At 41.6% G+C, this 24798-nt stretch overlaps 1 protein-coding gene across 2 annotated transcripts; it reads right to left on the bottom strand.

The window, feature by feature from the left end:
- Nucleotides 1-7988: 7988 nt before the first annotated feature.
- On the bottom strand, nt 7989-19896 carry anks6 (ankyrin repeat and sterile alpha motif domain containing 6). Of its 2 annotated transcripts, none has more exons than XM_030769775.1 (16): nt 19451-19896; nt 18301-18827; nt 15766-15810; nt 13672-13876; nt 13264-13370; nt 12903-13042; nt 12294-12540; nt 12138-12187; nt 11644-11850; nt 11082-11250; nt 10819-11000; nt 10323-10509; nt 9688-9755; nt 9413-9529; nt 8873-8969; nt 7989-8456 (listed from the first exon to the last, which is right to left on the bottom strand). In XM_030769775.1, the coding sequence occupies exons 1-16, from the start codon at nt 19780-19782 to the stop codon at nt 8407-8409; spliced, it is 2730 nt and encodes a 909-aa protein (XP_030625635.1). In that variant the 5' UTR covers nt 19783-19896; the 3' UTR covers nt 7989-8406. The 2 variants fall into 2 exon arrangements, with proteins under 2 accessions (XP_030625635.1, XP_030625634.1); XM_030769774.1 differs by having other exon boundaries at nt 10323-10512.
- Nucleotides 19897-24798: the final 4902 nt, after the last annotated feature.

The raw sequence follows: 24798 nt of genomic DNA on the forward strand, positions 1-24798 counted from the left end.
GATAAAAAATGATGTATCTCTCTACTGTCAGATAGCTTTTTGTTGTTGCTGTTGCATTCACTGTGATCTCATACCAGTGGTTCAATTTGTTTGTTTTCCACTAGGCATCAGCTGTGCCTGATATGTCAATGTTGTGACAGGTCAAACCAAAGCCCTGACAACACTCATTCACAGATGCGAAAGCACAGAAGGAGGGGGGCGGGGTTTGTATCAGGCCAAATCCTGTCCAATCTCTGTCTGTAGTCTCTTCAAGATTAGCCCTGGCTTAATCACCAATAAGCTGTTGCAATAGAAGAGGAAGCTAGCCTTCGCACGCAACCCCCTGTGGGGTGTGGGGGCGGGTAAAAGAGCCCGTGTGTGTGTGTGTTGGAGGGGGGTGTATCTACATGGTCGAATACACTAATATCAACCCCTCCGTAGCACAGCCCATGTAAAGACAGCTGTCAAATTTGATATCTGATTGCTTTCATTGATTCAGCCCATTCTTTTACGCCATTGGCGTGGGGATATAATGGTAATTAATTTATAGAAAGTTCCTCTGTGTTTGGAGCAACAAATATACTCTGCATCGCAGACTTACATCACCCACCCCACTACCCGAAGCATACATACACAGAGTTTTGTTTGGTGTAGTAAAAAAAACGTGGGTCATGACCTGACTTGGCACACCCTGGGCTTCACTTGATTTGTTCATGACTTTATTGGGACAGACCGCAGACGGATTCATCACAGGACAATTCAGAGCGGTCATCTCTGTGTTCAGGGATGTGGGGTGAGTGGAAGAGAGAGAGAGAGAGAGAGAGAGAGAAATTGGGATGTGAGACTGGAAACATTAATTCACCGTGATGTGCTCTCATTTCCTCCATCCTTCAGTCAATAAATACTTGCCTTCTGTTTGTTTTTGGAAATACTTAGAAACCACGCTCCTGGCTTTTCCTTTGAAAACAAAGCACATATGACACAATATTTTGACATTAGCCAACAAAGAAAAGCAGAATTTGACAGTGTTTGCTCAGTAATATCAATTTACATTAGTCATAACGAACACACTGTGTGACATAACGCGCTGTGCCGTGGAAAAAAGGAAGTGCTTCACTCGTCAAAAGTACACAGCTAAAGGAAGGTGACAACTCTTTTACAAAACCCTGTCTCCAAACACTGATGTTCCTGCATGAATGTGTGCCCTCTCAGACATCTGAGAAATGGTACAGTTTGTTTCCTCTTGTGCACCATTAAATGTTCCAGATCACGCCAGAATACATAAAAAGCAACAACAAAATTTTACAACAAAGCCATTTAGCTCTTCAGATGAATATTAACAATAAGCTGTAATGGTTATGTGCTCTTACTGGATTATGGTACTTGACACAGTTATTTTTCAATGGGACAGTACGTCATGTTCAGTTAACCGTTTTAATTGCTTGATATTAAAGAGCAGGGGTGGACAGTCCTTTATTTACTTTAGTACTGTACTTAAGTACATTTTCGAGTATCTGTACTTTACTTGAGTATCATTTGTTCTGGAAACTTATGACTTTTACTCCACTGCATTTGACAGACAAATATTGTACTTTTGACTCCACTACATTTCTGTGAAGGTTCTCGTTGTTCATTACTTTAAAGCATAGCTTTGAAGTCAGCGGACGAATTTTCTTTTCCAAAATGCGAGAGGCCATATTGTGTTCGTCACAGGAGAAAAACCAGTCACAATAAACTACTCCTACGCTGTCAGTCAAGTTCAAAATGCGTGCGGCATTGGATTTTTATGGATTTGCCCACCGAATTGTCGTATTGGGAACAATGTTACGTCTCAACTGGTTCTAGTACGCGTTCACGCGCTGTGTTCGCCTAACTTTTTTCGTAGGTGGCAGTGATGTAGTGCTCACTGCTCACTTACACAATCATGTTCGCCGCTGTAGATATGAGATTCGACTTGAAAATCGTAAGTAATATGTTTGTGAATGTGTGACGAATCTAGTGACAGAGGCAGACCACAACTGCTGCTGTTAACACAGTGCGTGAACGCTTACGGGAACCAGTTAGCTTGGAAACCAGTTGCGACGTAACACCGGGTCCTGTGTGAATCCACGCGTACTAATAGCTAGCGAAAATGCCGAGTTAACGTTACTGACTGAAGTCCTTTCAGAAATATATGTAAAAACAATCACTAAATGTCATTATCGCTTTTCTACACACTGAACTTGTATACTTGCTTAATCATGATTATGATGATGATGATGATGAAAAAGATTATAATAAAAAACTATAATTGTTTCTGATTTACAGAACAAACACTCTGCTAGGGCTTTGTCTAAGCACTGCCATGCTGTTTTGTGAGGGTGGGGTGGGGTGGAGGGAGGAGTGTTAAATAAAAAAACTGAAAATGACGATGGCTGTCCTTTTGCCGATTCAACTATGTTTCTATGGGCTTTGTTTCATATTCCACAAGCTTTTTATCCTACAGGTTCCACAAGCAAATCAATACATTCAGTGGTATGTTTCAGAGTCATTAGGTTCTGTAAATGCATTGTAGCAACAATACAACAATGGGTTGACATTAAAAAGAAAATGTACTTTTGAATACTTAAGTATTTTTAAAAGCAAGTACCCCAGTGCTTTAACTCAAGTAAAAATTTGATTGAACAACTTTCACTTGTATTGGAGTAATATTTGACCAGGAGTATCTATACTTTGACTCAAGTACTGGAGTTGTGTACTTTGTCCACCTCTGTTAAAGACCAAATGATATGTCAAATTTGGCAATTCCCAGTTTGAACAGGTTGAATATTATGGCGCCCAGTTTTGATTTTACGGAATCACACTACATGCTGTTTCATTGTATCATGTCTGAAATGCTCAAAATGAAGAGAGGGGAAAAGACAGATGTTTCAAGGAAAATCAAAGCCTTTGTCTCCAGGAAGAAACACTTTTGAACATGCAAAACTGGAGTGGTATAATATGTGCAAGGGGACATTTCACAAAAAGTCCTGGACAACCATCCAAACATCTTAAATATTTAATTGTGTTAAAATATTAACATGCTTAGGATTAAAATATATTAAAAAAAAAACAACTAAAACTGAACTTCTAAAGAATCTGATCTTTTCAAACTTTGCTTACAAATGAACAGACAGTTTCTCTCTAGAGTATGCAGCATGGTAGCTTCGTACCTGGGCCTTCATTTTCCTGTTTTGTTTCATTTCCATATTTAACTACTGTTATTATGCATATGCATGCACAAACTATCAGTCAAGATACAGGTTTAAGTCTATCCACTGCTGTGTAGACTCTATCAGTCAAGAAACAGGTTTAAGTCTATCCCCTGCTGTGTAGACTCTATCCGTCAAGAGACAGGTTTAAGTCTATCCACTGCTGTGTAGACTCTATCAGTCAAGAGACAGGTTTAAGTCTATACACTGCTCTGTAGACTCTATCAGTCAAGAGACAGGTTTAAGTCTATCCACTGCTGTGTAGACTTCCTTTTGGCCTTTTTGAACTATTGCAACTAATACCACACAGAGGTTGAAATTTTATATGCTGTTTGTTTGGCAGCTTACGAGTAAACCCACGAGTAAAAAGATACTTGCAATATCTTGTTTACAGAATAGACTAATCGTTTAACTTGTCTGTGTGCCAGACAGTGTTTTCTTTTCCACACACCCGAAAACCTCAAAGTGCTACTGTTTCTGCTCATTTACTTAACTAAAACACTATCTGTAAATCTCTTTTTGATGAGGCTGTAAAAATGAGATTAGGTGTCTGAAAAGCAATAAAACATATGTAACTGATAGACTTCGCTGATGAATAGCTACCCCACCCCCCCCAGGGAAATCCAGAGGACGACTTAAGCAGGATGTCAGAGATAAGCATCAGTAACATTTGTTTTGTATAAGAAGTGCCACAGCTGCCAAAATACACCTACTGTCTCGATGTTCAAATCCACACTCCCTAATTCTCACCTGAGTATTTGGCAATTAACAAACCACACATGTCTTTCTGCCTGTCAAATCCTTTAGCCTGTGGCCTTGTCTGATATTTAACTATCTCTCCCCATCTTAGAAGTTAAAGTTAAGACTTCAGGAAAAATCAGCTGCCATTTAGACAAGGACACAGTGTAATCATACATTTATGGGCAGAGCTGAATGATATATCTGGCCGGTGTTGTAATTTGAGAAACACGAGTAGCAGTGGCACGGCTTCACGGGTGATGTTGGAACAAGTACCTTAATGGTTTTTATTTTGTCTGTAAAACATGGCTGAAAACTGAATTTCTGAGAGTTGTACTTTAGCTCATGTCTTACCTGTGTCAAAACAGTTCAAACAGTTGTCTCTATTGGGAAATGACAATTCGATCCAAAAACGCCTTTAAAACACAGTGTGAGAATGAGCTGAGGCTGTTTTGTTGGCTGTGGAGAGGGATGTTTGTGTATTTCAGCATTTGAATTTAATTAACATATTCAGAATGTGTGAACTCTGAAGCAAAAGCTCCAGTTTAAGTGTAAATGTGGATACTGAATCCACACACCAAAGCAATAAATGTGCTGTAAAAACAAACAGCGCTGTAGACGAGTACTTTTCAGACTGTTTTTTTCTGTCTTTGTTATGAGGAAGGCTCAGTTTAAAGGGGACTCTGTTGTGGTAAAATGAGAGTGCATTTTTATAACCTGTTCCAATTCCAATTCCATTCAAACTTTAGGTCAAGTCTTGGTGTCTAAGACAGAGAGAGAGAGAAGACACACTTGAGGATTTAATCACATGATTCATGGAAGTTTGATACAACTGGTCTTTCAAAACCCAGAGAAACAAAAGAATTATTATCTTATTTATTACACTCTATTTCAGGAGGCTATTGCATGTCTAAACCCGATCAAACAGCAAACATCTGCTGATTTTGAAACAAAAACAACACAATAGAGTTTAGCATAATTTAAAGGTACCCACAGTGGGGCTTTCAGCTTTGCTCTGAATGATTACTCACACACACACACACACACACACACACACACACACACACACACACACACACACACAGAGGGGCTCTGCAGTAGTGAACATGATAGTTCATTTTAATAGCATTACACATGTCCTCACTCCCTTAACTAACATATATCTTCTGTGTTTGTTTTCTCACACAGCTGGTGTCTGGCTTTCAGACACGTGAGGATGGACATGTTGTGAAAGGCCTGAATGAGAGTAAGAACTAATCCGCAGGCTCTTTCCTCTGCTTCTCAAACACCATTAAGCAGAACAGTAGTACCTGCCACGCTGTGTGTCACCTTCAGCCTCCCTGTGCAGGGCAGAAAATGGCTTATCCCTTTAGACTGTAGCTGCAGTCCAGAATGGCAGGGACAGCCTTAAATGTGTCAAAAACAAAACAAAACCCCTGAATATGAGATTTTGAGAGTGAGCAATTACCATGCTTCCTAAACACATGACCGTGTTCAGTCAAACTCCTGCCAAGCTGTGAGAAAACTGGCCCTCAGCATCAGACGACAGGCTCTGTGGAGAGCTGTGATTGTCCACCACACACCAGAGAAAATACAACCCCATGATTCACAGTAATCCACTTAAATTTTTCTCCAACTCTTCCCAGAATGCTCATTTTCAATGTAGCTAAAGAACAAATACACACAGGACTGCCAATTTACCTAAAAATACTAACTACGACAACAATTTCTCATTCAACATGGACATTTCAAATTTTGTGTCTCCTGCACTTCTTCATTGGAATAGCCCCCATATTTGCCAGAACCTGATCTCAATAAAACTCTCCACTGATATGATAGCAGACTTGTTTCAGTGCTTACTTTGTGATAGTTTTCACTTTGTATTTCTTCTTTGAATAGTTTTTCCCTTTTAGGGAACTGTCACAAAATGTACACCCAAACATCTACCACAGCTACATGACAAAGAGATTAACATGGAAAATACCATAAAAAAAGAATAATGTACTTTTCATGCATGCAAATTATTGATCAATTATGAGCGACCATGATGGATGCTGTGTCTGAAGTTGGCTTTTAGTTCCACATTGGTCTGATGACTACACTCAATATAATTTGACTGGCACAGTTAATTACCGCTCACAGCCATATTGAATCATTATTGACAACACAAGCAAAAAACCTACTTAAGCCAAAGACCTTAAAAACTGACTAGACACCAAACATTTCAGGACACATCAATTTACATCATGAGAACTGGCAAAAATTATTTTGCTAGTCATAATTATAATAAACTAATTCCTAATTACGCAGACTATGTCCATAGAAACACACAGTCTTATTGGGACAGTTACACACAGGAGTGTTCACACACACTTATCTGCCAAAAATGAGGGTTACACTGGTTAAAAAACCCCCACACATTTTACAAATATGATTTCAAACATCTGTTCTCTTTATCTCCTCGTGAAAAAGGGACCTCTTTGGAGCGGACTGGAATGTGACGGGTTATGATGAATGTTTCTCAGGGTGCAGTGAGGGAGGTCAGGGAGAGGAGAGGAGAGGAGAGGAGTGATGTGGGAGAGTAGTCAGGAGGAGAGGGCTGTTACCTGTTCACAGATCTGTGAAAAGCTGTCTTTTCTCTGGCCTGAACACTGGCACACCAAAGTCAATAAGCAACACAGCACTTAAAACACAAAGACAATCGCATAAGTTCTGTAGAAATTCAGAGTCGCAAACACGCCATCCTGTGGCAATGAATGGGGACAACTCCTGTCCTGTTCATGAGAGCAATGATTCTGAGTCTGAATAAAAACAACAAAACCTCCACTCTGATACAGATTTCCTTCAGTGTACAGGGGCATTAACAAAGGCTCTGAGTGGTAACAGACAGACTAAGAGCCAGCAGCAGCACACAGGGATGAAAAGAGGGTCCTGAACCAGGCATGCTGTGATCTCATCACCTCATGGTCCAGATGTCATAATTCAGAGTTTCCTCTGAAGCCTGTGAATGCAGACGTTCTGACTCTGACCCTGGACATGGGGGTGTAATGCTTCACTGGGACCAGTGGTGTAACCCCATCCCTCTCCCTGAGTTACTGAGGAGGAATGCATGGTGAGCCTGGGCCAGGGAAAAGAGATTAGTTCATAGACTTTTACAAGCACCATACATTTCACAAGAGGGCTCCTCCTGCTGTTTCCAGTGTGTGTGTGTTTAATTTTGTTAAAAAGGCTGAACAGTCACCTCACTGAGCATGTGTGTGTGTGTGTGTGCATTTGTGCGCACACATGTGTGGGTATGTGTGTTTGTGTGTGTGTGAGAGAGAAACAGAGTAAGAGAGACAGAGATAGAGAAAGTAAGAGAGAGAGACAGAGAGAGAGAGAGCAGGAGAGAGAGAGAGAGGGAGAGAGAGGAATAAAGGCATTCATCTGAGTAAGCAGTGTGGAGAGGTGTTGGGGAATTGCTGACCTATATTCACTCAATTCACTGAGAGACACAGAGAAGTGACACTGACATACAGGGGTTTGAGAAATGTGAATATGTTTTTATTGGTAACATTTGTTTTCATTTAACATTATTCATCATATTCGGTATTGCAGTTGTGTCTTTTCTCCTCAAATATACAAAACCTACAATTTAAGGTGCCTACAACTACATAAATATATTATTATTTTTTTTTGACAAACAAGATTTGTTGTAACTAAATACAAAGGATGAAAGAGGTAAGGGCATCTGAAATATATCAAACTTTGAACAGTCATTCTTTCTTTTCGGCACAGTGTCTTCACGTTCACTGCCTCACGTTCCAGCTTTTATCACCTCATGTTATTTTAAGCCAAGCCATAATGAACAAAACAGAAATTCCCATTTAAGATCTGGAATGTCAAATTATTGAATACAAACATAAATTCTTGTACCTTCTAATATTTTCACAGGACCCGATCTGTCTTTTTTTTTTTTAAGACTGAGGCAGACTCTTTCAGAATCATATACTGGTTCAGCAGCTAAGGCTGCGAAACACTCTAATGTTCATCATTCCAACACATTCTCTTCTTTATTCACTTTTCTCCATAATAAATGACAACAACAACCTCGGGTCTGGTATTTACGACGTTCACTCTGGGACGGCCTGGTGTGGCCTCTTCTGCTCGAACGCCCCCAAAATCCAATTGACCAGACTGGGTCTGCAGATCTTTTAAGAGCATTAAAAACCTGGCCCACTCTCTCAACACAAACAACACTGTCACACTTCCAGAAGACCTCATACAACCTACTCTGTTTTGACATAAAATCCCCGCTATGGTGCTATAGCGCCATCTGGTGTACAAATGTGGTACAGCGGCCACAGAAACAAGGCTGCACGACGTTTTGTGTTTTGTTGGGGGGTTGTTGCTGGGTTGCTCCGGTGCCCTTGATTTCGATGAATACATCCCTCCGTCTGAGAGATGAGTGGTTGTAGTGTTACCTCTTCCCTGAGGTATGCACCTGGTGTCTCATCCAGCCAGATGGAGCTGATGGAGAGAGAGGGAGTTAACACAAGTGTATAGGCAGTATAAAGAGATGTCACACTGTGAACAGAGTCATATCAGCCCATGTTGTTCTCACCTGTGTTGTCACAGACACACTGTGATCAAACCCAGAAGTCAACATCATCATTGGAAAAACACGGGCCAACATGATGAATGAACCTGGGTGTGTGTGAGGTGTGTGTGTGTGGGAACAGAGACTAACAGTGTGGGTATCATGTGTGTGAGGTGTGTGTATGGGAATAGTGACTGCCAGTGTGGGTATCCAGTGTGTGAGGTGTGTGTACAGGAATAGAGACTGACAGTGTGGGTATCATGTGTGTGAGGTGTGTGTATGGGAATAGAGACTGACAGTGTGGATATCCAGTGTGTGAGGTGTGTGTATGGGAATACTGACTCACAGTGTGGGTATCCAGTGGGACGATGGTTGCTGGCACTGCTGCCAAAGGAGGACTGGAAGTTATGAATGGTCTCCTGTAGGATCTGCCTCTCCCGTCCCTACAAAGACAATGCCCGCCCATCACATGACTCATCTGATCACAAAAAGTCTCTGACATTACACTAGAAAAGGCCAGCAAAAAGTCTCTGACATTACACTGAAAAGCCCAGCAAAAAAGTCTGACATTACACTGAAAAGCCCAGCAAAGAGTCTCTGACATTACACTGAAAAGCCCAGCAAAATATGTAAGGGTGAGGATGAGCTTGCTGTTTTTAGATAAGACATGAACAGAATAAGCACATAGAGGACTCTATGGTCATTGTTTCTGAAGACAAACTGATGTTTTGCTTTTTTTGTGATCGCCTAAAGTAATAATGAGAATAATGGGAAAGGGAAGGTTTATATCAAAGGACTGAAAACGATGAAATAAGGTCAAACAAACAAACACACATATTTAAGGAGTCTTTCCCCCAGCTGTAATTCAATGAGAATACATACTAACCTTCCCAGCATTAAGCTCAGATATGGCGGCTAGAATCTGCTGTCTGGGTCCATCGGTTTTAATGCCCAGCTCTTTGAGATCTCCATCAGTCAAGGTCAAAAAAGCTTCCATATCCACCTTTAGCAGAGAGACAGAGAAAACACAGCACAGCTTCCGTGAAGAAGACTGTCTATCTATTTAAGCACCACTGCTTAGATATGAAACACACAAATGATTTAATCCATCTTTCATGGGATAAGTGGAATGACACAAAATCAGAAAATTCTTGCCCATACCTCCTGTTCTTCAAAGATAGGCTGGTATTTCTCCAGAGATAGCTTTTTCAAAATACCAGACAGCTCATCTGGAGAAAAACACACATTACATAAGTCAATTTTTACACACAAGAAGACACAATTCGTTATATACAAAACCTGACAAATCTTAAGATTTACATAACAACGCGCTATTTGCAGTTTACTGGTCAAAACCCTGACCTAAAATATTGTCTAGCATTTATGCTTTGCTGTGCACCTCAGATTTCAAACATAATCCTGAAAATATCCTACATACAGTTAATCAGGTTCTTCTTTGTGACGGTCCTGTGTTGACAATTCATTAAAATATGGCAACACCAAACACCTATTACATGTTTACCCACAGCCATCACTCAGCCCATCAATACAACCAAAAGGACATCGCTGTATTTTTAAAACCACTGGAAAGAAGTCACTGTCTTTTTAAATAATGGGAAAGAGGTCACTGTACTTTTAATACTACTGAAAAGAGGTCATGACCTTTCAAAACCACTAAAAAGAAGTAACAGTACTTCTGAAAAGCAGAGGGGACATGACTGCACTCAAAAATGGTACAGAGGTCGCTGTTTGTTTACAGGAGTGAGTGCAGCCTGAAGCAGCCAACACAAACTCACCTTCATCTGTGATGGTGCCACTGCTGGAGCCACCGCTGCTCTTGGAGCGAGGGTGTGAGGATGCTGAGGAAAGAGAGTCCCCGGTGGGCGGTTTTGGAGTTGGGGAGGGTGAGGGGGTCAGTGTTGGAGATGTGCTCTTAGAGGTGGAAGAGTTACCCGACTGAGGCCTCTTCTTCAGATCTACTTTCTGCTAGAGACACAAGCAGACAGCAGGAGGGTAGTTTTATGATGTCTGACAAAGAATTCACACGTTTGATACAATACAACACTAGCTATTTCCCAAATCATTTCCTTTCTTTCCTGCTTCATGCTTATGATTTTTGAATGGAGAGAGCAACATTAAAATGTTTACTGGGCTCTCACAGATCTGCTAGTTTTGTTTAACCAGTTTACATAGCATTTCACATTTGAATCCCAGCCCAGTCCAGTATAATGACACTAGTGGGAAGTGGGCGAGGGCTGCAGGATGGGAGGTGTAAGAGTGTGGGGTGTGTACCCGTCTGGACACCAGGCTGGTGGTGCTGTGGATGTCAGGCAGGCTGATGTCGGGGACAGGAGGCAGGGGTGTGGGGGCAGGACTGGGCGTGTCTGGAGACTGAGCCTTCACGTCCAACAGGCCTGCCGCCCTCTTCCTCTGGGCAGCTATCTGAGACAACACGCTGTCTGCTCCACTACCACCTGCACAGAGAAGACCTCACAGTGTCAGGACAGAGTGTGTGAGTGTGAATGTGAGTGTGTGTGCGTGCGTGATAATGGTACCTGAACGGTTGTGTGAGTCCGAGGCGTGGCGTGTGAGACCTGCCACTCCGTTAGAGCCTCCTGATGAGTGAGGGGAGTTATAATTGCCTGAGTTGGAGGGAGAGGAGGATGGACCCTTACTGATACTGGGAAACTTAATGGATCTGCTGACCACTCGACTGATGGATGTCTGTCACACACACACACACACACACACACACAAACACACACAAACACACACACACACACAAATACAAAAACAGAGACAGAGAAAGAGACTCAGAAAAACAAGACTTTCAGCAGAACACGATGTATCCCAAATAAACTGGAAATATTTGTCATGTAATTAATTCTTGCGAAACTCTAGCTGAGAAAATACTCCACCTTCATCCTCACTCATCCTTTAAAATTTGTTACAAAAATAATTCTCCTCTCTTCTCTTCAGTTAAAAAAAGAAAAACATCTGTAGTAGAGCAGAGTAAGTGACGTTTTATAAGATGTTAGTGACGTTTTATAAGATGTTAGTATTAGTAGGTCATTGTTCAGCTGAAGCAGCAGCCCAGAGGACCAGTGCCATTCTTACGATGTCAGAGTTTCCGCTGCTGTTGAAGCTGGCCTTGCTGGGCCTGTGAGGCATGGACAGGCGAGGCTGCTCGGCCGTCTTTCCCTCTTTAAGGACCCGGGAGCGGTCCGAGTTCCACGGCTCAAAGTTGGAAGGAGGCAGGAACGGAGGAATCACGGCCTTCAGCTTGTCATTGGGCAGGCGGGTCAATGGGGCACCATTTCTCAGCTGAGAACCAGAAAGTTTACAAACCATTAAAGGAGGGGAGGTCCATTTTTACTAACATGGTATGTCAGTAACATTATGTTACCGTGATAGCGTAACAAAATATTTGTCTCTTGATAGCATTTGCTTTATGTTCAGTGGATTCCAGTTCAATGGATTTCAGGACAAAACTGAATTCAAGTCATTTTATCCAGGTTATATGTTCAATCAAGTCTGTGAGGACTTTCCTCCTTGAAAGAAAAAAACCAAGGGCAAGAATGGAGACTCATTTTGGTATGTCATGGACTTACCATTGTGGTGATGAGAAAGTCATCCTTCTCACTGCTGGTCCTACCCAGACCTGGAATATGATACATCAAAAAGAGAGAGAGAGAAAACCGTGAAAGAACCATCTGCCCTGTTATTGGCCTGTGTTAAGTCCTGCACTAACTGAAACTCTGCCCAACCGCTGTCTTTGGTCTTCACGGCCCAGGCTGTGCAGCTGTCATTGCTCCCAACTCCAGAAGGGGGCGCTACTGTTCTGCTGGGTCCAGGGCTACTCCCGGTGCTCCTACTGTCAGCCTTCATGGTAGCATCCAAGGAGACTTCTGCATCGTCAGGAAATGGAGCGAGGCGATTGGTGGAGAACCCATGCCTTAAGGTGTGTGTCAGCTTCAGCCTCCGAAAACGGTTGGACATTCTGTTCCACCAGGACTGCAGAGGGAGAAGAAACCATGACATACAGAAGATCATTCACATTACTCACCAATCAACCACCACATCATCCAATTTATGAATAAATCAACCAAACACATCATCCAATTTACTAATAAACCAACCAAGGTTACCACCACTGTACTAATAAACCAACAAACCTAATATCCATTTTACAAATAATACAGCTGACCTAACTGTTTTACTAATAAATCAACCAACCTAACAATCATTTTACTAATAAACTGACCAATGATTTTATTAATAAACCAACCAGCCTGACGACTGCAGTGACATCATCAGACAGTGTAGAGTATGGAGATGAGGGGTTTATGTTGTCATATGGAAATAAATGGTTTCACCTTTAGACCTCCCCTGTCATCGGGGGGCATGGGCACGTTAGCTGAAGGACGGCGCCTGAGGGGAGTTTTACCACGGTGTTTTGTCTTTTCTTTATCCACCTGCATACAGACGGACGCCAACAACCTCACCAGCTCTGTGTCTGCAGACAGCGAGAGAGAGAGGGAGACAGAGAGAGAGACAGAGAGAGGGAGGGAGGAAGGGAGTCAGTGTAGCAGAAGAGAAAGATATAATACTGTTATATCAGTTCAAAAATCTCACACTGTAAATTAAAGTGATTCAATTCATATTGATTTACTACAGGCAGGTGAAGCACTCCTCTTTAGTCCTGGCTCTGAATCACTAAATGAATTTGACCCTTACCTGGGTCATTTAACAACATCACAAGGTCAAAAGCTGTGTAGCCATTCTTTGACCTCAGATGTACATCAGCACCCTGACTGAGCAAATATTTCACCACCTCTTTATTTCTGTCAAACAGAGAGAAAAACACAACGCTTACACAATGCTGTAGAAAGAGAGTCCTGTAAAAACTGCAGAGTAATTGCATTTTAATTTCAACCTCTCACAACAGAAAGAAGTCTTGGAACAACAGTATGGAACCAATAAACAGATAATGTCCTGGAGCAACAGTATGGAGCTAAAAAGGAAAAGTAATGACCATTTTTATATTTTTTGTCCAGCATGCAGAGCTGGTTAATATTGCTATTTAGCTTAATCATTTGTACCATAAAATCTGTGAGAGATCCTTGGAGGAGGACTGTGTGTTACCCGTGATAGGTGGCCTGCATGAGGGCCGTCCAGCCGTGAACACTGTCCTGTTTGTCCACATCAGCATTTTTCTCCACCAGCAGCTGCACCACCTCCAGTTGTCCACTCACAGCAGCGATCATCAGAGGAGACGCACCATCCGCGTTGGCCATGTTCACCTGAGACGGGTCCTCGTCCAGGATCTCCTTCACCAGCTGGGCATTCCCTGCATCACACACACACACACACACACACACACACAGACACACACACATACAGACACATGCACGCACACACACACACACACACACGCACTCATACACACATACATACCCACACACACACGCGCACACACACAAATTCATATATCTGCTCACCTCTGACACAGCACTTTACATGCTATAAATACTGCATTAATTTTCATAAACAAAAAACGGAAAGTCATGACAAGAGGCTGGACATCTTCAGCATTAACTGTTACATTGATAACTCTGAACATGTCATACACCATCCACACATTCAGTTTACATGGTCCCTAAACTCTCATTAACACATCTTTACTCCAGATTGACTACACCATCAGTGCTTTACATTCTGATATGCTGTGCCCAGTGCGGACTAATAAAATCAGTTTTTATTACACAGTTTTTATAAACACAGATACTTCAACATTTTTACAGCATGGCTGTGCTGCAGTAAAAGATCAGATGCCTGTCAGTGGCATGACACAGATTTCCCCTCTCTCTAAGCTGTTTACTCATAACCTTTTCTCAGGCAGACCACACAGTGACAACTCTTTCACTGTAGCTGTCAAAACACACACGTCGGCTAGCCATGTGCCAAAGCCACCTGTTAGAGGCTAACACAACACAAACAAAGGTCACTACCAGCAGACAAACGCATGTCTGAATCAAACCACCAATCATGTTTGGCCACATTTTCCTTGCCACTGTCGCCTTGGGTTTGCTCACTGGGGATTAGGCACTGATCGCTGTAAAGCTGCTTTGAGACAATTTTGATTGTAAAAAGCGCTATACAAACGAACTTGTCTTGACCTGACATGTCTGTAGGACAGAAAAAAAATGATGGAATTGTGACGGGACACAGGTGAACTCGTTGGCATTTTTGTTAGGCAGAGGTGAGGCGAACTGCCTGACGATTGGGTTAGGACCCTTCCCTGAACAGTTTTGTTGTTGCTTTTTCAGTGTTTTGTTCCCCTCTGTGTTTGAAAATGTGTGTGAAGTCCTGTTTGATCTCAGTGAGTAGTGAGTGAATGGAAACTGCCGTGTAACTGTGGAGTCACAGACAGTCACAGACACAGAGTCAGTTGGTCCTGTTCTGCGGTGGCATGGTCTGAAGTAGGACAGAGAGTGAGGCTGCTCTGCTGATCCTAAGGACTGTGTCTGTTGTTTTTGGCCTACACAACATCAAACAAACAGTCTGCAGAGGACTGGACTGTCTCATCCACTTTAAGGCAATGGGAAATTTTCCCGAGGACTGGGAGGGCCTGGGGGGAGAGCTAAGAGGACAGAGTATTCCTGTTCTCTTCAGGTTCCCACAGCAGTGGGACACGACACTTAACTGGTTTCATGAGATGATTCGCAATGTCCTTTTTAGACTGACATACTGACAACTCTATATACAACCTCAATGTAAGCAAAGCACAATTTATTTATTTCTTATTTAGTTAGGACAGGTAAACACAAAGGATGAATCCAGTGTGACATTCCTGGACATTAGTAGCATAGGCTGACTAATGAAACTCATTGGTTTCATGACAGATATAAACAAGAGACATAATCCTGTCACTACTATAGAAGTCAAGTGTGTATAGTTATGCAAGTGTTCTGTGAGAGCCTCCTATCAACACGAGGAATGAATGAAAGAGATGCGCCCACACTTCAAATTCACCACTGTTATATTAATGAACAGGGCAAAACATACAGTTTCCATACATACATTATACAAATGATGCATTCCTCATGACTGCACACACGTGTCAGCCGTCAGTTAAAAGGTCATAGCCGCGGTTCATTCTGAGCAGTGTAGCTGGCGAGTGCCGTGGTGTGACTCCCCTGTGTTGGAAAAGCAAGTGCTGAACTGTAATTCACTCACCCAACTTCAGTGCACTGAAGACATCCGGCCTTCTCTTCTCCTCATCTGATCAGGATCAACAGCCAGTCAAAGGGAGAGGGAGAGAGGGAGGGAGAGAGGGAGGGAGAGAGAGAGAGAGAGAGAGAGAGAGAGAGAGATTTTCAGTATTCTGGTGTTAGGCCTATATTAGCTGTTTGAAATGACATATCTTTTCTCTCTGAGGTTACATTCCTGACTCTGCTACAACACCTCAGCAGTGTGAATCAACACACATAAACTCTTCCCCCTGACTACACACAACACACATGAACACCTCCCCACCTACACACAACACACACAAACACTTCCCTAAATTACACAAAACACACACAAACACTTCCCCACTATACACACAACACACACTAACACTTCCCCAACTACACACAACACACACAAACACTTCCCCAACTACACACAACACACACAAACACTTCCCCAACTACACACAACACACACAAACATTTCTCCACAACTACACACAAAAACTTCCCCAACTACACACAACACACACAAACACTTCCCCAACTACACACAACACACACAAACACTTCCCTAAACTACACACGGCACACACAAACACTTCCCCAACTACACACAACAGACACAAACACTTCTCCACAACTACATACACCACTCACAAAAACTTACCCAAATTACACAACAGGCTTTTTCAGTTAGGAAACACATCATCACACACACTCAGGACACCCCCTGACAGGATTCTCTCCACCATCATAATGTCATAAATGAATTCACTGGCTGAGCAGTTTGTAGAAGGTGGATGTTTATAGGAGCATCAAAATAATAAGGTTATGAACTTTAAGATTGTTCAAATTCAAACGTGATGACTGATTGGTGAATGACAAATACTTTTAGGCTACTTATGACCAGAGGTGGAAAAAGTAAAAGCAGAAGTACTTTTGATAAAAATTAGAGTTAAAATATCCCTCCTGAAAAATATTTAAGCAAGGGTAAAATATTTCCTCACTTACACTTACATGGTTGTCAGTTTAACTCTACTTAAAGTACATTTTTTTAGAAAGAGTACTTCTACTTTTACTTTTGCCACTTCTGGTTATGACTGAAAATGTTTGAAGCTGTGGGAATGATGTGATAATCAAGCCACCTGTGTGAGGATCAATTATCTCTAATTATCTCTGGCTGTCAACCACTCTTAGTGAGCGTCTCCTCTAACACATTTTACAACATTCACAAATTTTTAACTTTTCTTAACAATCTGATACTTCAGAGATGAATATGATGGTTCCAGGCACACCACAACACAGGTTCATGTCATGTTTTATATTCTTTCTTACAGCAGTAGAGAGTTTCTGCAGCCTCTGTGACTTGTAAACACTATCCTTTTAAAAGAAACAAACCTAGAGACGAATCGTTTGTTGAAGTTTAATTTCAAGGACTCACACAAATGCTGTGGGTGTGAGTCAATACTGCTCAAACCAAACTGAGTTTTAGCCCAGGCTGCAGTCCTCCAAAGGTGCCTGATACAGTCAAGTTTAGCTACTGGTGCAATCTTTCACATCACAATTCCACTGCAAGGTAAGGTTTAAAAAACACCCCTGCTCTTACACACACCGTGAGGCAATAACCATGGCCTAATCCACACTGTTTCTTTAGTTTAACATACCAACAGAAATGAAATCCAGATATGATGAATGTTGCCTCATACCAACAGACATCTGATCCTTGCAGAATCCTTGATTCTTGATCCTTTTCTACATTACCTTGAATTCTCAGGGTAATGTAGGTCCTTTTTCGTAACACACTAGGTGCGTTCTTTCTCTTAAAGATGTAGAGAAATGTTCTTACATCTAAAAAATGTTTTTGTGCCCAGCTACCCCTCTCTCAATGAAAGTATATCATAATAGAGTTCACTGTGACAATGTTTTTGAAAGCACATGCTTGAGGCTTTTTTTAAAAACACATTTGTGGTGGCCAAAGGAGATCTACACTGACGATCTTAAGATGTTCTCTTCTCTCGCACCAGTGTTACACTCATCACATTAGCTCCACTCATGTGTTAATAACACCACAGTACAACTCCCCCTGATCTGACACCCAAACTGCTCACGAAACAAATCACTACAAAGCCATGACTGAATTTACACCTGGTCATTAATCCTACACCTGCAGCTGTGAATCCAAATCCCCGTAACAGCCCAGTCATCAGGTCTCCACTGAATGATTCCCCCTTCAAGTCCAGACGTACAACTGATATGTGAGATCTGGCCAATCACATTACTGCTTTGCCAAGTAATAATGTTTCTTTTTTTTATTTTTAAACATGAGTTTCAAATGAATGATTTTTTTTCACATTATGTTTATCTACAAGCCCTCACAATAGCTGTGTTCTATTTACTTAAATGGGATATCTCAGATGATAGGCCTTAAAATGAACTGTGTGATATGTGTTTGAGCTGATTTGAGCTGATCTAAGGCAAAGGACCTAAAACTCCATCATCTCAGGTGAACAGAGAAGGAGGGGCCAAAGGGGTTTACCTGGCTGTGGTCGCACTGTGGTTATGGAGTCCAGGTAGCTCTTCACCTCTTTAAGCTTGAGCTGGAGAGCCACTTCGAAAGCCGTCTTTCCTAGAACGTTGAGGTGGTCTGGATCGGCTCCCCTCTCAACCAGCTGCTGAGCGACGCTCGCCTTCCCACTGGCCGTGGCCAGCATGAGCGCACTCCAACCAGTAGTCTTCTGGGAAAAGTTGACATCAGCTCCCCATTCCAACAGAAGCCGAACCGTGGCCTCGTGGCCGTGCTGGGCAGCCACAAGCAGGGATGTAATGTCCAAGAAGTTTCTTCCGCTGTCGCCATGATTACTGTTGTTTCCATTGGTGTTCCCCTCCGCCAAGGCCAGGTGGTCAAAGTCATCCACAAAAGCTCCGTTCTCGAGGAGGAGCTTGACCACGTGGGCGTGGCCTCCCCGTGCTGCCATGCTAAGCACGCTGGCACCCATGCGGTTCCTACCATTCAGCTCAGCCCCATTCTCCAGCAGAATGTGGGCCACATTCAGGTGACCAAACCTAGACACAACAACAAAAGATAAACACATGATCAACCGCAGAGCATGCTTTTCAAACTTATCATACAGTTTTCGAGACAGTGGTTATGAAACAGCTATGTCATCACAATACTGACCAATGAGCATTTCATATAGGCTCCATAAACACTTTGATCACCCAGGAACAAATGCCATTGGTTAGAATGCGTTTGACTCACAGCTACAGTGCACACTCACACAACATATTAATCTCAGCAGCAAGATGTCAAACAACTATAATAAAAGTTATAAGAGCAAAATGACTGAATAGTGAAAAAAAGGGTTTATCTGCTGTCACAGAATCAGTCAATTAAAGATCTTTTCAAATGTATTAGCTTTTCCTTTGGCAAACATTTCAGAACGACCTGTCAAAGATAACAACTGAAATCCACACAACAGTCTGGCAATTTGCCATTAAAAAACAAGATCTTTCTTATCCGAGGCGATCTTTGTGTGAATGTTACAGAATAGAACCGTTAGTTCAGCCTTGCATCATTGACGGTAAGTATGAAATAACGGAATACTAAAAACCCGGTTTGTTGCTGAGTCGCTCTGACAGACACACATAAACATCGAGCCGATGAGTGAACTAAACTTATGCCACACCTCGCAGCCTGCATGAGGGGTGTCCATCCGTAATTATTGCGACTATCCACCGAAGCCCCTTTTCTGAGCAAAAAACGAACCAGGTTTTCATGACCACTGGCAGCAGCGAACTGTAACGCAGTGTTACCCTCTTCGTCTGTACAATCAACGGGTACCACGGATAGTCCTCGAGTAATGTCCACATTGCTTTCCGAACCTGAATCCAAACGCAGTCGACACTGGGTTCCAGATTCGTTTGTTCCGGGCTCAAGAATCCTCTTTGCACACTCGTAGTCACCTTCATCACAAGCACGAAATAACAAAGTCGAGTCAGCCGGAACACCAAAATTCATCGTTGAGTTTTGATTACTTTCGAGCGATGCCGCAAAAGTTTCTTTGGTTCGTTTTCTAGCTTTATTGGCGGCCCATGTTCAGAAGACATTGCGGTCGCGAACTTTTTAAATATTTAAGTGTCACAGCATCGAGATATTTTCGCCTTCATTCATTCATTATTGCTCCTTCAGAGTAAAAATATTGGAATTACTTTAGTCCTTCATTTATAGAGAGTCATATTTGCTGGCCGGCACAGCTGTCCCGTCCACTTCTGAGAAAAAAGCAGCTCTGTTCAGTCTGGTACCGCACGCATGCGTTAACTGTACGTAAGACTTTCTGGACTTCCTCTCGTCACAAAAAATGCTTTTAGTGGTCAGGGATTGGAGACTGGTAAACATCAAACGTGCATGTTTTCGAAGTATTTAACTTCCGTAACCGTCAGTAACTAGTGACTGACTGTGCGACCAGCGAGTGTGTAAAGTGAATTACATTACTGTACCGTTATTCTTATCTTCAGAACAGACATAAACAGAGATAAAATTCCGGAGATTTAGGAGACATATATACAGGTATAAATTTGAGCGTACACGCGTGATAAATTCTGCCACTAAAATAACTGTATAAAACAGATTTTTGACCATAATCTCATGCAGAAGCGATTCAAAACCCTTTATATCTTTTACTATGTACCGTTGGAAGTTCAGTAACAAATCGAATACTGGCTTCTAATCTAGACACTGACAGGTTTGAGGGTTGTTAACTATTTCAGTATGGGTTACACTTTGATCCTTGTCTCGTTCGAAGATCATTTACAGCTCAGTTCCTGCCTCCTCATGGAAGGAAATAGATTTTTTTTGGCTCAGTGTCATGGTGTTTGCTTAGGTTCCTATTTCCAGTGACCGGTGAATCTTAATCTTAATCTTAATCTTAACTTTAAGAAGAGGCACAGGACCAGTGCACACAAAACAAGACAGTCAACAAACATTTAACAGCATATTCAATAGTATTTATGATTTTTTTCCCCGCATAAACATTCTTTCTAAAGCTGCACTGTGACATCATCCGGCCATAATATCAGATTCCAAGCGATGGTCCCCCTGCTAGGAGTCATTATTATTGTTATTATTATTGTTGTTACTGTCATCATCATCATCATCATCATCATCATCATCATCATCATCACCATCATTAAGGGTTGGCAGCCGTTTCTCATCACTCTTTTGGGAATTTCTTGCCTCTTGCCCAGGTTTAGGAAAACAGTTGGCATTTTGTATGTGTTACCTTTTTATCGTACCCTAATGAAACAAGAAGAGATTAGAGTAAACAAAAGTTTCCCACAGCAGAGAGGACATTTATGATGTTATAAATTTATGTTTGCTAGATTTGATGTTACAGAGAATGATTTCAAACATGTATCTTAACGTACCTTTATATAACAAAAGAAAGAAAGAAAGAAAAATGAACAGACAAAAAATGCTTTACATTATCAATTTTTGTCTCTGACTTTGTCTAAGGGGCAGTTTTATTCTGGAAGTCTTTGTGCCTGCTACATAAGACAGCCAAAGCTTCATGCTACTTTGTGAGTGTATTAAAAATGTCCACGCCTTTTTTGTGCTAAATCGGTAAGACAGTGTTAACTGTAATCCCGTGTCTCCTCTCTCCTATTTTAGAAAAACTTTAGTACTGTACTGCACCTGTACCGTAATGTTTTAGAAAAAGACTTCAATACTGAGCTAAACCTGTGCCATAATGTGGGTACTTTGTCTAGCACACTGAAGGATGAATAAGGTAGTACCACCTCACTAATATATGAGGCTGAGTAAAGGTTTCTCCAGACAAAACAGTGGTGCTTGTCACTTAGCAGTCATAGCTGCTACACTGTTATACCAATTACCCTGTTGTACCAATTATATGTATTCACACAGCTGTTACAATGTAAAGCCAATTACATGTATTCACACAGCTGTTACAATGTAAAGCCAATTATATTAATTCCCACAGTTGTTACAATGTAATGCCAACCATCTCAGTTCCCACAGTGGTTACATTAATGCCAATCACATGAATCCCCACAGTGGTTACAGTGTAATAGTAGCACGGGGTGATATTACCCGGAGGCAGCTCATCTTCCTCATGCAGAACCAAACCAAACCCTTTGTGTTCCGCATTAGCTATGACTGTCAGGATACTTCAAATCAAATAGGTTTCACTGATAAATTCATTCAGTCAGGCTCAGAGTGGAAATGAAATGGAGAAAAAAAGTTTTGCTCCAGGATTTTATTATCAATGTCAATATCTAACATTCAGAGACCCTAAAAGCTTGTGTTTTTTGTCCGTGGTCTTATGGAGACTGTGTAGTCATGCTGTAAATTACCATCACTACCAGCAGGGGGCAGTAAGGCATTGATAAATGAAAAACAAAATCATTACCTCTAAATGAAGCCCATAGATCAGTGAATTTTGGGAGTTGCTCCGGGCTGTGTCTTTATTCATGGCTGATGGGGCCATTTCTAACTTCGTTAAAAATGGCTACTTTTCTGTACAGCCTTTGACCATTATCCATGCTCCCTCCTCTCCGCTCAAACATCTGCCCATTATGATGTCAAACTAACACATAAAGCTTTAGGTCAGGAGCATGGGTCATAACAAGAGTACCTCAGAGAATAATACAAAGACCGTAAAACACAAGCAGGACAGTGATCGATAGTGTCAAACGTCCTTCACTACCACTCAGTGTGAACACCTGCGTGAGTTGAAGGGCCAACTCACTAAAGATAGACACAGAAATGCTGAAGTCATGGGCAGATCAGTGGATATTAGAAATGCACAGACCGCACACATCAAACATTCACAACAGTGCTCTTTTTCCCAAGAGTATTTGTGATGGACCGTGTTAACTGTAGACATTTATTATCGACAGGCTTTGTATGTCATGCGATGTGTTTTTTATGTGGTTCACAAATCGTCCGTCCTGAAATCTGTAGCTGTAGTGTATGGGCGAAATTCCAAATATCCATTTTTAAAAACCTCCTGTTTGACTAAAACCAACTGTGTGATAGTACTTTGTTTGAGGATGACTATAAGTTTCCACTCTGTGGCTGTGCTTCCCAAAGGACATGCTGCCACAGACGAATTTGAGTTCAACCCTTGAGAGCACTGACAAAACTTTCATCTCAAACGTGAACTTTGTTGATGTTACCATCCCAAAGAAACTAACAAAACATTCCAACATCCCAAGAGACTGTTTTCCATCTTCCATATTTACATATTAATAGCACAAACATAAACACATACTATATAATACAAGAAACGTAGTCCCAAGGGACAGCAGTGCCTGATTCACTTATGCTTAGTCATATATCAGCAGAGCAAATCTTTGTATTTTCTCCTCACTACATTTTTAAGCATAGTCTTAGGGAGTGGAGAGATTTTGAAGATTGCTAATAATGGGGGTGTTCCAAGTACATGGTTTAGTGACTAACCCGGATAAGTTAACCCAGAGTAAGTTGTAAACCTTTTAATAGAAGAGCCCTATGGCTTCATTCTCCAAGCAAAAGAAAGCCACAGGGCTCTTCTATTAGGAGGCTTATTACTTGCTCTGAGTTAACTCATCTGGGTTAATCACTAAACCACATACTTGGAATACCCCCAATATCATTGCCTCTTTAAAAAACAAGTATTATATATCATATACGAATGTTTGGTGTCATGAGCTGCCTCATAATAGTTTTGATTGAACACCATAACAGATCGTTTAGTGTTATGACATGCTGCAATGATAGAGCTTGTGTCAGAATTTATAAAACAGCTTTATGTGAACTTAATGTCCATACACATTAACCAGGTCATCTCCACTGACCTGCAAAAGATTTGCATATACAACAGGAAATGTTACATTTTCTCTCCACTGGTTTCTAATCAACATGCTCCATTTGTCAAACTTGAAACTCTAAAGAAAAAGAAATCCTCATTGGGGAATTTAGGAGCTTTTTCAAGATCACCTTTGAGCATTTAACGTAGCTGAATCTGTGGCTAATGTCTAGTGAGAGATGGATGATTTATGGCTCTTGACAGAAGTAGCTGACAGCTCCTCCCAAAGTGAGTTAGCCAGGTCAGAAGTGTGCTGATGCTAGCACAAAGCTAGTCATCAAAGTCTGACACCTGAGTGACTATTCATTTATTGATCAGAAAGGATGTTGGTGATGAGTGTTAACACTTTTCCTAACACAAGCGGATTCTTTTTCCTAAAATGTTCACCGCACAACAGATCACAGCTGATTTATTCAGACACTTGGAGAGATAATTGTAAGAAATCATGAAGAGAAAAATGTTTCTCTTTTCAAAACCTCAGTGTCTGCATTTGTTTGGCAGCCAAGAGATGTGTGTTTGGCTGATGACCATACATCCCAAAGGCATTTCCAGCAGTATTCCTGACAATGTTTCCCAGTCTCCCCAGGTATATTGAAGCTCTGATGTATGCTAATGCACTCCTGAGGTTTTCCCAAACGAAGTCCTCCAGACAACCAGAGAGGAAAAAGATGAGATGAAAATTCAAACTATGAGAGACAAGTACGCAGTGAGCCCAAAAGCAGATAAATTCCTCTCTGGTCAAACAGAGGCAATATTTTGGGAAATAAGTGTGTGATGGATGTTGGAATGGCCGGTGCATGATGCACTTTCATTTCTAGAGTTCTGGATCTCTCCACAGTGAGAGGAATGAGGAGATTATTTTTAGATGGAGTAGCAAAAATGGTTATGAGCTAGTAAAGACTGCCTCATTTCTTTCTCTCTCGCTCTCTCTCTCTCTCTCTCTCTCTCTGAGGACACCAAACAAACAAGCAAAATATTACTTTTCTTCCCAAAACAGAAATCCACATAATGTTAGGGATTAGATTTTGCATCTTTAATATTTTCTGAGCTTTTGATAATGCTGGCTTTGTAGCATCTACATTAAAGTGTGCCAGTCAGAGGGATTCTGAGTGTATAGGCAAAGCAGCATCTGAAGAACTCCAACCATGTGATGTGTTTAGTGAGCT

This window comes from Chanos chanos, chromosome 3, assembly GCF_902362185.1.
Source record: "Chanos chanos chromosome 3, fChaCha1.1, whole genome shotgun sequence".
Lineage (NCBI taxonomy): Eukaryota > Metazoa > Chordata > Actinopteri > Gonorynchiformes > Chanidae > Chanos > Chanos chanos.